Source organism: Neomonachus schauinslandi, chromosome 1 (genome assembly GCF_002201575.2).
Source record: "Neomonachus schauinslandi chromosome 1, ASM220157v2, whole genome shotgun sequence".
Taxonomy (NCBI): Eukaryota; Metazoa; Chordata; class Mammalia; order Carnivora; family Phocidae; genus Neomonachus; species Neomonachus schauinslandi.
Window position 1 is genome coordinate 190,441,299 of NC_058403.1, and position 12,307 is coordinate 190,453,605.

The 12,307-nt window shown below is 40.4% G+C and overlaps 1 protein-coding gene across 1 annotated transcript in view; it reads left to right on the forward strand.

The window, feature by feature from the left end:
* Positions 1-12,307, forward strand: part of ERC2 (ELKS/RAB6-interacting/CAST family member 2) — a 917,787-nt gene that overhangs the window by 26,758 nt on the left and 878,722 nt on the right. Inside the window, exon 3 of the mRNA XM_044912797.1 lies at positions 4,088-4,881. Within this exon, the coding sequence (XP_044768732.1) occupies positions 4,225-4,881 (657 nt within the window). The 5' untranslated portion in view covers positions 4,088-4,224. The remainder of the gene's footprint in view (positions 1-4,087; positions 4,882-12,307) is intronic.

Genomic DNA, 12,307 nt, shown 5'->3' on the forward strand with positions numbered 1-12,307 from the left:
CTTCTTCCTCTCCCACTCCCCATGCTTGTGTTCCCTCTCTTGCTGTGTCTCTGTCAAATAAATAAAATCTTTAAAAATAAAAAAAAAGAAAAAAGAAACATTTTAATGATCATTGATACAAAATAGGTAACAAGCCTTAACAGATCACTAAACATAGTGAAAAATAAAAAAGTAACAAACAACCAAGCCCATTTAGTTTATGGTTGTGTTCTTCTAAATGTTTCAGGGATAGAGAAGTTGCTTATTATGCTAACTGTTCCAGAACATGTGAAAAATATGAAGTTTCTCAGTCCATTCCATGACACTAACATAAACCTGATACTACACCTAAAAAGAGACCCCAAGGAAACTGGAAGCCATTGTCAACATGTATTGCTCTTTAAATAAGGAAACATTGGGGCACCTGGGTGGCTCAGTTGGTTGAGCGACTGCCTTCGGCTCAGGTCATGATCCTGGAGTCCCGGGATCGAGTCCCGCATCGGGCTCTCTGCTCGGCGGGGAGCCTGCCTCTGCCTCTGAACCTCTCTCCTCTCGTGTTCTCTCTCTCATTCTCTCTCTCTCAGATAAATAAATAAAAAAATCTTTAAAAAAAAAAATAAATAAGGAAACATTGTTTCAAATAAGTTACTATATCTCTGTATATAGTATGTTATCTCTGTGTTGTGTGTGTGTGTTTCCAAAATGATCAGATCCACTTTTTGTTGGTTATTGCAATTTTCCAGCACCTGGGCCAACTAGGCTGGTAAAATCACCCAAGATGAAATCTGTGTGGGTATACATTTTATCAGATTTGGACTGGACTTCCAACCTAGCTAGAGACCTCAGAAATGTCTGCCTCTAGATACAAGAGAAGACAGGGAAGGACAAGTTAGATTTCATCAGTTCCAGGAAGACAACTCTAATAGTGTTGGCTCAGCCGGTACCTAAATTCCTAGATTCTAAGCATAGAAAAAATAACAAATTCATTTAGCTGTTGGAATTATAGAAGGGAAAAATATATCTTCTTAAATTCATAGCAATGAGCATCTATATTAAGAAAAAAAGAAAGATCTCACATAAACAACCTACTTTACACCTTGAGGAACTAGAGAAAGAAGAATAAATTAAGCCCAAAGTTAGTACAAGGAAGAAAATAACAAAGATCAGAAATAAATTTCAGAGCAGAAATAAATGAAAGAGACTAAAAAGACAATATAAAAGATCTTTATTATAGAAATTTTCACACATACAAATAAACAAAAGAAAATGAAAACCACTTGGAATCCCACCACTGTTAACATTTTGATGTGTGTTGTCCCAGTCTTCTCTGTAAGTTAGTGTGTATGTATGTGTGTTTTATAATGTAAGCCATAAAAATGTTTTGTAGTCTGTTCCCCCATCCCTGCCCTGACTGGTGTGTCATGAATATCTTTCCACCTCATTAACTATTCATGTTACAGTCACATTATTCTATCTACTGTCTGTCTGTCTCTCTCATCATTTATGTAACTGAATCCTATTGTTGGAACTGTTGATTTGCCTTTTCTAGAGAACAGATTATCATGCAAAAATCTTAGATACAAAATGATTTTTGTATATTTTCAAGTAAAATAAAATGAAGCTCTGAGCAACATAAACATTTGAAACTAAGTTCCTTAGTTTGAAACAGGAGTATAATTCTTTGTTGGGACTTTTTAGGGAAAGGAGGAGCTTTTATGGAAAATATTTCCTCACACTGTATATGAGGACTCTTTAGGGTATAAATCACAGATACCCCAACTAGAATTGAATGTAATGAAAAAACTTATGAGCGAATATATCCATTGTCTGTTGCTGCAGGAACACTGCAGAACATCCAGCTGCAAAACATTAGTGACATAGTAAGAAGTATTTGTTTAGTCCACTAGTGTATGGGGCTCATCAGATGTCAGCTGGACTCGCTCATGCATCTGTGGTCACCTGCTGGTTGTCTAGGCAGCTTTGCTGAACTTGACTGGGCTTGCGGTTGGTTGGCTGTTGACTAGGACACCTTGACTCTATTTCATATATCTCCTCTAACAGCAAGCTAGACTGGGCATATTCTAATTACTATTGCAGAGGAAAAAGAGCAAGAAAGCAGATAACACAAGTGCTACTTCAGGCCTCTGCTGCCTTCCCATATGCTACCACCTTATTGGCCAGAACAAATCATATGAGTGAACTCAGAGTCAGATTGGGAGGGCACTGCCAAGGATATAGATGCAGGAAGGAGTAAAGAATTGGAGCCATTAACTCAGTCAGTCTACCTGGCATGTGTAACTAAACTGGCCTGGGGTAGATGTACCTTCAATGACTGCTGAATCCAGGGTATCAAGTGATGTCACTTGTTTTGATTTCATACTATCTAAAGTTTGGCTCTGGGGCGCCTGGGTGGCTCTGTCGGTTAAGCGTCTGCCTTCAGCTCAGGTCATTATCACAGAGTCCTGGGATGGAGCCCTGCATCAGTCTCCCTGCTCAGCGGGGAGTCTGCTTCTCCTTCTCCCTCTGCCTGCCACTCCCCTTGCTTGTGCTCTCTCTCTGTGTCAAATAAATAAATAAAATCTTAACAAAAAAAAAAGTTTGGCTCTGCTTTCCTTTGCATTAGCTTCACTCCCAAGGCAGCCGTTTCCATATGGTAGTCCTCAGAAGCTCCATCTCAAAGGCAAGTAATTCTAGCTGAAAAAGAGCTTATCTGGGGCACCTGGGTGGCTCAGTTGGTTGAGCGACTGTCTTCGGCTCAGGTCATGATCTTGAAGTCCCAGGATTGAGTCCCGCGTCGGGCTCCCTGCTCAGTGGGGAGTCTGCTTCTCCCTCTGACCCTACCCACTCTCATGTACTCTCTCTTAAATAAATAAGTAAAAATCTTAAAAAAAAAAAAAAAAGAGCTTATCTTTCCCAATTGTTCCAGCTAAAGTATGGTATAAATATTTTTGGGCCAATGTGGGTCACATGCCCATCCCTAACCTAAGGTCACTCACCCAATCAGTGTTAGAATGGAAATTTGAAACCTGGTTTGCCCTTCTCTAAAATCTGTGGTCTTAGTGTCTAAGGGTGAAGAAAAATAAAGTACACTAAACATATCCTCAGAGGAAGAGCAGGAGGCCATCATGCACCACAATAAGGCCATTTGGGTCCTAACATTGAAGGGATAATCACAACCCTGTAACCCAGCTACATAAAATTCTGCAACAAAGTACTTGAATGACTATGACAGGGAGCTGCTACTACTTTTCTCCAGGGGATATGGGACCAGGAGCTCTGACATGGTCTACTGTTCCCTTGTGCCATTTCTCCTTTAGGTGTGGATTAGTGTGGAATAAATATTTAGGTCAACCAAAATGGAAAAGAAGTCCCAAAACACCAGCCTGAAAGAAGTGTGTGAAGGGAGAAAAAGACAGGACTACCATTTTCTCTGGTAATAGCATTTAGGATCTGGCTAGAAGTATAGGAGTCTTGATGGTCGAACCACCTCTTTTTCTTCTAGCTCCAGAATGGCCAGTAGGTTCCAACTCCTGAGTCAATGCGAGTTGATTATTGGTAAACCATCTAGAGTGTTATGTTGAGAAGAATTCCTACCTTGGTGGAAATGAGGACTGTGGTGGATTAGTGATGTCTGGAATGTGTACAGGAGTGGGAAGTAACAACATGCTTGACCGTTATTTGACATCCCAGGAAGCAAACACTTCTCAGAGTCACCGTCAAGCCACTTGTGTATGGGGGTCATGCCTCTAGGATGGAGTATTTTATAGCTAAGTTCTCTGTGATGAGGAATTCTGTGGTGAATTTTCTGGAGGTCCCAACTGTCACTTAGCACAAACCAAAATGCAGAGCATCATTTTCCCTGAGGAAAAACGGGCTGCTTCTTTGCTCTGAGAACTTTTGAGCTTGTTTGGGAGCAGGTGGGGGAAATACACAAAATGTTTACGTGTAGTAAGTAAAGTTTGGGGCTACTTTTTAAAAAAACGAATATGGGTGTGACTTGTTTTTGTATCTGTCATTATCATCGTTGATCTATCAATATATTTAAAAAAATATAGTCAGAGTTCTAAAGAAGTTTGTTTTTGATTATCTTTTTTTCCTCATTTTTCAGATCCTCTGGAGTCATTTTCTGGTACAGACTGTGAAAAGAATGCATTGAAAATTCTGGCCAATAGTGGAAATATTGGCATAACCCCCAACTTAGTATAGCAGTCTTTCTCTTCAGTAGCACCTCATAATAGAAGAAAAATGTATGGAAGTGCAAGAACAATCACCAATTTGGAAGGCAGTCCTTCCAGATCTCCTCGTTTGCCAAGGTCTCCTCGTTTGGGCCACAGAAGAACAAGCAGTGGGGGAGGTGGAGGAACAGGCAAGACACTGTCCATGGAGAATATCCAGTCCCTTAATGCAGCCTATGCTACATCTGGACCTATGTATCTGAGTGATCATGAGGGGGTGGCTTCGACAACTTACCCAAAGGGCACCATGACTCTGGGAAGGGCCACAAATCGAGCTGTATATGGAGGCCGAGTCACAGCCATGGGGAGTAGTCCCAATATTGCTTCTGCTGGACTTTCCCACACAGATGTTCTTTCATACACAGATCAACATGGTGGTCTGACTAGCTCATCCCATCATCACCACCACCAGGTCCCTTCCATGTTGAGGCAGGTAAGGGATAGCACAATGTTAGACCTTCAAGCCCAGCTCAAGGAACTTCAGAGAGAGAATGACCTCCTCCGGAAAGAACTAGACATCAAGGACAGCAAGTTAGGATCTTCCATGAACAGTATCAAGACCTTCTGGAGTCCTGAGCTCAAAAAGGAGAGAGTCTTGAGGAAAGAAGAGGCAGCCCGAATGTCTGTCCTCAAGGAGCAGATGAGGGTTTCCCATGAAGAAAATCAGGTAGGTTATGACTCATCTCAGTGTTTTTCAGCCTTGGCTTCTCATTGAGTAGTTGATGCTTTGCAGATGGCACCACGACCTGCGCAGAAGTTTGGCATCATCAAGAAAGCTATGGTTTAGTACGTGTTTGACTTAGAGACTACAAAAGGTCATAAGCAATATGAAATTATAACTTGTGATCTTGTTTTCCAATAACTTTTTCACATTTTGCAGAAGAGGGGGAATCATTCTTTATTGCCTAACTTTTATACTTGGTTTTTTTTTTTTTCTTTTTTAGCAGTAACAACAGCAGCTCAGATGTACTTCCCTCTGCATCGAAGAGGAAAATGTTAATTTTTGCAAGAGTAGACACTTTAACAGCAACATTTAGAGAGCCACATTTGACCGGTGAATTGAATTATTCTTGAAGTCACAGCAACTATTTCTTTCTAGAATGAGTGGAGTTTATTCTCTAAACAGCAAACCAAATATTAAATAACACTGGGTGGAATGGGTTTGATATCATGTTGGAGAAACACAAAAAGTTGTAACCTGGTCTTTCCTTTATCCATTCATATTAAATAAACGTGTACTATGTGCAGGGCACCTTCTTACTCTTTTCTGATCTATCTTCCATGTTATAGCAAGATCAGTTTTCCCAGTGTCTACTTGCAGTTATACCATTTCTCTGCTTTAAAGCCCTCAATAGGGGCGCCTGGGTGGCTCAGTCGTTAAGCGTCTGCCTTCGGCTCTGGTCATGATCCCAGGGTCCTGGGTTCGAGCCCCACGTTGGGCTCCCCTCTCCGCGGGAAGCCTGCTTCTCCCTCTCCCACTCCCCCTGCTTGTGTTCCTGCTCTCGCTATCTCTCTCTCTCTGTCAAATAAAATCTTAAAAAAAAAAATAAAGCCCTCAATAATTACTTATTGCCTTCAGAGTGAATTCTGCCTCTTTGGCTGAGCTGATGGCACCTTCATTTGGAAGGCCCGAGCCAACCTTTTCCAGCCTTATCTCATACCACCTCCATGCACATCTCCTATGCTACGTGCACTCCTACTTAGTAACTTCTGCACATACTCAGGGTTTTCCCCCTTCAGTCCTTTGCTCTTTCTGTTCCCTTTCCCTAGTGGCCTTCTTAGCAACCCCTCTCCCTGCCTCTTCCCTTTCAGGGTTGGCCAGTCTCCGTTTCCAAATCCTACCTATTCTGTGGAGCTCATTTATCTGCTGTTGTTTTCATAAGGGCTTTGGAGTCCGACATGCCTGGGTTTAAATCCCAGCTTCACCTCTTATGAGTAGTGAGATAAGTGCGATGAGATGGGGAGTAGAGAGTGCTGTGCCATTTGGTGGAAAAATTTCAAGGTATCGTTTAACTTTCTGTAGAAATTTGAGATAACTCCAACTTGGCTGAACTAGTGATTCTTTGATAATTGGTCTTGATGTTGGCCTCATGAAGCTCTCTGTCTTTCTTGGGTTTATCTGCTGGCCCTCCTATCTGTTTCCCTGGATACCACCCCTTGGAGTCCAAGTATCTTTAGAAGCATTTTTGATCTCTATGAGATCTCCTCTTCGTTCTGCTTCTATGTGTAGAAAGCAATCACCTTATCCTCTTGACAATCTGACGGAGCCTTTGCTGGTTTTCAGATGTGGAAATGTGATTTTTAGTTGGAACAGACAGTTGTGTTCTTCAATCCTAAATCAAATTAATGCTCTTTACTATCATTTCTGCTTTTTCCCCCTGACGTTACTGGTTCATGATGTCCTTGTGAACCTGTTACTGCTATGTGTATTTCCCTAGTTCTGTACCGGTTTTCTTTAGTTGTTTTGGAAAGTGTTTGCAGCCATTTAGGAATGATGCAAGTAGCAACAAAAAAGTTTGAAAGCCATTCTTTAAACTGTCAGCTCCAAAATTGCTTTTATCTTATGTTGCTATCATTAAATTTTTTTTGAGCACAGACTCACTTATATGTGTATATTTACTTATAAATTACATGATGTGCTATTATGCCAATGTATTGTGTGTCTTTTCTGACATTCACACAGAATTAAATATGGAAGTGGTTGACAAAATTAAATAATATATTGAGGTACACTTTAAGGACACACAAAACCTTCTTGCTGTTGTAAAAACATTTTTAACCCCTTGTTTATTTTGTAAGGGTTAGTTTAGTTTAAACTGGGAAATATCCATAATTCTACTTAACCGTCCCATGTTGCTGTAAGCCCGAAATAAGCGAATATTTGAGGGTGCTTCTAGTACCCCTTCCTAGCTCTGGAAAATACTATGATCACAGGCTACCTTGGGTACTATGGGTACCCTATAACCATGTGACATGTGATCCAGTAAAAGCTCCAGTATTAATCTATTAAATATAAGTAAAATGTAATTATTTTCTTCTTTAGGTTAAAAATGTAAAAGGAGGAAGAAGCACAGAGAGTTTGAAAAGTCAATTTACTTGCAGTATGAGGTAGTATTACAAAGTAAAGAATATAAAGATTGACAAAAAGCAAGTTATTTTTTAAAAATTGAAGCACCTCTCCTTCTCCTGTGGGAATTATGTCAGGATCTGTTTTAGGGGTCTGTGAGTACCTGTTGATCAGGATAGGGTAGATCCTGCTGCAGCAATCAAATCTCAGTGGCTTAACACATCAAGATTCCCTCTTATTCACCGGAAGTATGAAGTAGGTCAGGTGACTCTGTAGGGCAGCCCCCCTCCAGACAGTGACTCAGCATTCAGGCTTTCTACATCTTGACACATGGCTTCAAGAGTTGTTACACTAGAGGAAGGGGGTGTGTGGAGATGGCACATTGGCTCCTCAATTCCTTAGGCTGGAAGTGACACAATTGTAAGGGGTTGGGATGTATAGTATAGTCCTCTCTTCTTTCCAGGAAGGAGAGTAAGATATGAAGGAACACTAGAAATTTCTACCAGTGGGGTTTTTGTGTTTGTCAAAAAGTGGAGCTCGATGAAATAAAGCTTGGGGAACAATCCAGACTCCTGCTGTTGCTGCTGTTTCTATTATTACTGCTTCTGCTACCAATAGACATCTGTTGGGGGCTTATAATTTGCCAGGCATGGTCCTTGGAGGTTTGTGTACATTATCTTATTTACTGTTTGCATCAGGCACCTGGGGTAGGTGCTAGACTTTTTCTTGTTTTACAGATGAAAAATAAATGTAAAGAGAATAAGCAGCTTGCCCAAGTTTACACAGCTAGTTAATGAGAGAGCTGGGCTTTAAGGCTTAGGTCTAGTTCATGCCAATGTCTAGGACTTAACTTTATGTTCACTAACTCCTTATAGGAACACTGAGCTGTGAATATAATCTTAGTTTAATGGGAAGATCATATTATGTTAGATAAAAAGACTAGTTCTGATAGAATGATTGAGAATGTGATTTAGTGGGGCACCTGGGTGGCTCAGTTGTTAAACGTCTGCCTTCGGCTCGGGTCGTGATCCCAGGGTCCTGGGATCAAGCCCCGCATCGGGCTACCTGCTCAGTGGGAAGCCTGCTTCTCCCTCTCCCACTTGCCCTGCTTGTGTTCCTGCTCTCGCTATCTTTCTCTCTGTCAAATAAATAAATAAAATCTTTAAAAAAAAAAAAAGAATGTGATTTAGTTTAATTGGGATTTTTATTCTTAATTAGGAATTTATTTCATTTTCCCAGAAGTGTTTTTTTGTGCTGTTTAGAGTTTCTACCATTTACCATAACTGACTATAATTTCCCTTTAGAGGAAAAAATCATGGAAAATTTTTCTATATGGAAGAAAAGAATGTAAAGGAGATGAGGGACATTTGACTGTGCTTTCTTATGCATAGCAACCAGAGACTGCATCTACAAATGTAGTTCTACCAGTGCGTATTTGGATAATTAGAAGTTCACTAACCTAAATTCAGGTGATCTAAAACAATTTGAGCTATACTATTTGAATACAAATGGGAAGCAGGTCTATCAGGGTGGAGGTCAGGAAGCTCAAGTTCTGTTGTATATGAAATTCATGGTTCTGTGTATTTAATGCTCACTAATACAAACCTTTCACCCTTATGTGCAGTGTTGAAGAGGGCAACCACTCATCAATTCTTTTGGAGTATATTTTGAAGTTCTAGTGATTCTGTCCAGGGGAACTGAACCCAACTCCAGATCTAAGGGAGGATGTTGAGCACCCTTCCTGTGTTATAGGAAGTGCAGGACTATTTGGAACCTTGGAGGCAATGGGTAGGGGGCTGTGACCAAATTTCTTGTGTGCAAAGAGTAGATACTTGGGTTCCTGGATGGATATTCCACCCCAGATCCTATTCCGCAGGCTCTCTCCAAGGTGCTACTTCTCAGCCACGTAGATCTGCATGAATAGAAATACATTTGGGACCACTAAGAGTTGCAATATTGGCATTAGGAATCACTGGAGTGCATGGATGCACAGTTACCCTTATGTTATCACTTGTGCTTTTTACTTCATGATATACTTTCTTGAATGGAAGAAGAGGGTGGTGGAGTATTATAGACAGCTAATTCTTTGAAATGGTGTGAACCCATAGCCCGTGCTCTCAATGTCACACCTGTAGACTGACTTGGGGAGAGGTGAATAGAAAAGATTTGGAGTGGATGTTTGGCTGCCACTTGAGGCAGCCCCCTTATTAATTTTGTAATAGCCTATGGAGTTGGGGTGGATGTTGGGGGCAGGAGAATGCAACTACTGGAAAGTAAAGTGACCTAATTTTCTCTAAAAGTTTATATGATTGTCTTTTTTTTGCAGCTCCATTCTATTTACCTGCATGATAGAGATCAGAGAGGGAAAACATGGTAGAGAAGAAGTTTTCAGAAAGTTCATAAGGACTTACGTCTTGCAGTTTGATGCATATAGGTTATTGACTTTTCATATTCCTGGATTTTTTGGTAATTATTAATTTTATATTTCTAATAGATTACTTTTTCCAAATTAGATGTGTATTAAGCAGTTTTGAGATATTTTCCAAACTTGTGCATGGCTAGCCAAGGATCTGCATGAATATAAATAGCATCACACGCTGGGAGATGATTGTACTCAATCTAATATTTACCCATCTTGTGCATGCAGAAGTGGGACAAGGTCACTGGGAAACGTAACCTAAGAAGTGTAAGTAAACCTGCCTGGGGAGTTTTATGGCTTTGAAGCAATGGTTATGTGATCATTTCTATTTCTGGCTTAACACAGTAGGAAATAATTTACTCTGAATCAATATTAGTATGGATTTTTGATGAGTTTTTTAGCTAGTTTCAATGTATGATTTATTGGCTCTCATTTTGAGCCTGTAACTTGAACAGGTCAAGATGGGTCATGTTTCCATGTGTCTCTTATCATTGTTTTTTGTTTTATTTGATTACACTCTAGGGCCATTTCAACAGGGGTCTGTTCTGTTCTAAACTCTGTTCTAAAATGCTCATGTCACTGGGAGTGTCCAGACATGAAGAGCTGTACCAATTGGAAGTGGGTGATAGAATTCATTCTATCTCCTGTTGGGAAGGTGGCGAGGTAGCCACTGTGAAGGGGTGTCCACTAACTATTAAATGCAGCTGCAGTACCTTGAGTACTGGGTGTTTGTGAAATCAAGGGCTCAGCTTTGGAGTGTTCAGATCCATCCAGTTTGCCGATGGGACTTAAATATATTCACTGCTTAGATAGACCTGTTTTATTCCTGTACCTTCTTTCAGACCCCATTCCTTCTGCTACTCTGAATCTGAGATCCATGGATCCCTCAAAGCCAGTTTTCCAAAGGGTATCCAGGGAAACGACACTTTCCAGAGGGGATTTTCCAGCCAAATAAACTTGAGACATGACATACTAGGTAGTCCTATCCTGGAAATCCATAATGCATCTGTTATGGATTGAGTTATGTTCCCCCCAAAAAGATATGTTGGAATCTTAATCCCCTGTAACTCAGAATGTGATTTTATTTGGAGATAAGTTCTTTTTAGAGGTAATCAAGTTAAAATGAGGTCATTTGGGTGGGTGCTAACCCAATGTCTGATGTCCTTACCAAAAGGGGAAATTTGGACACAGACATAAACATGTACAGAGGGAAGACCATGTGAAGAGGCAGGGAGAAGATGACTGTCTACAATCCAAGGAAAGGAGCCTGGATTCTTCACTCACAGTCCTCAGAAGGAAGCAACCCTGGTGACACCTTGACCTTGATCTTCTGGCCTCCAGAACTGTGAGACAATAAATTTCTTTGTTTAAGCCACCCAGTTTGTGATACTTTGTTATGGCAGCCCTAACAAACTCATACAGTATATCAGCATGTGAAATGAAATGCTTTAACTCCTGCAGTTAAAAAAAAATTTATTAAGGGGGCACCTGAGTGGCTCAGTTTGTTGAGCAGTTGAATGTCTGACTCTTGATTTCGGCTTACATCCTGATCTCGGGGTTGTGAGATTGAACCATGCATCAGGCTCCATGCTCAGTGGGGAGTCTGCCTGAGATTCTTTCTCTGCCCCACACCCTCCCCCAAAATAAATTTTTAAAAAAGGAAAAAAAAAATTATTAAGTTTGCTTAGCTTCAGCAAAGACCATGAATCTTTATCTTAAACCAAGCATCTATATATTTAGCAGCTATTGCTGCAGTAATGCTGTATAACAAGGCATTCCAAAACCTATTGGCTTAAAAAGATAAGCATTTACCTCTCCCTCATGTATCTGCAGGTTGGGTGCAACTTAGTTGGGCAGGGCTGGACTTCAGGCTGAAAGTTGGCTTCAAATATGTTCTACATATGTCCACATTCTCCCTGGGACAGAAGTATTCAGGAATTCATCTTATGGTGGATCATAGATACCAAGAGTCCAACCAAACCACACAGACCGTTTTAATTTTATTTTATTATGTTATGTTAATCACCATACATTACATCATTAGTTTTTGATGTAGTGTTCCATGATTCATTATTTGTGTATAACACCCAGTGCTCCATTCAGTACATGCCCTCTTTAATACCCATCCCCAGGCTAACCCATCCCCCACCCCCCTCCCCTCTAGAACCCTCAGTTTGTTTCTCAGAGTCCATAGTCTCTCCTGGTTCGTCTCCCCCTCCGAGTTCCCCCCTTCATTTTCCCCTTCCTGCTATCTTCTTCTTCTTCTTTTTTTTTTTTTTTAACATATAATGTATTATTTGTTTCAGAGGTACAGGCCTGCCACACAGACACTTTTAAAGCCTCTGCTTATATCAAGTCAACTCACATTGTATTGCCTAAAGCATGTTACATGGCCAAGCCCAGAGTCAGTGGGGTCAGGGGAATGTACTCCCTGCCAAGTCACTCATATATATATTCTGTTACATATGTTAACATATATATGTTATTATTATATATATTGTTTAATATATATATTTTAAATAATCTTATTTGTCATAAACTATAAATATTCTTAGAACTAAGGGAATAAAGGCCACACTTTGGAAAAGACTGCTTCAGGAGTAGCTC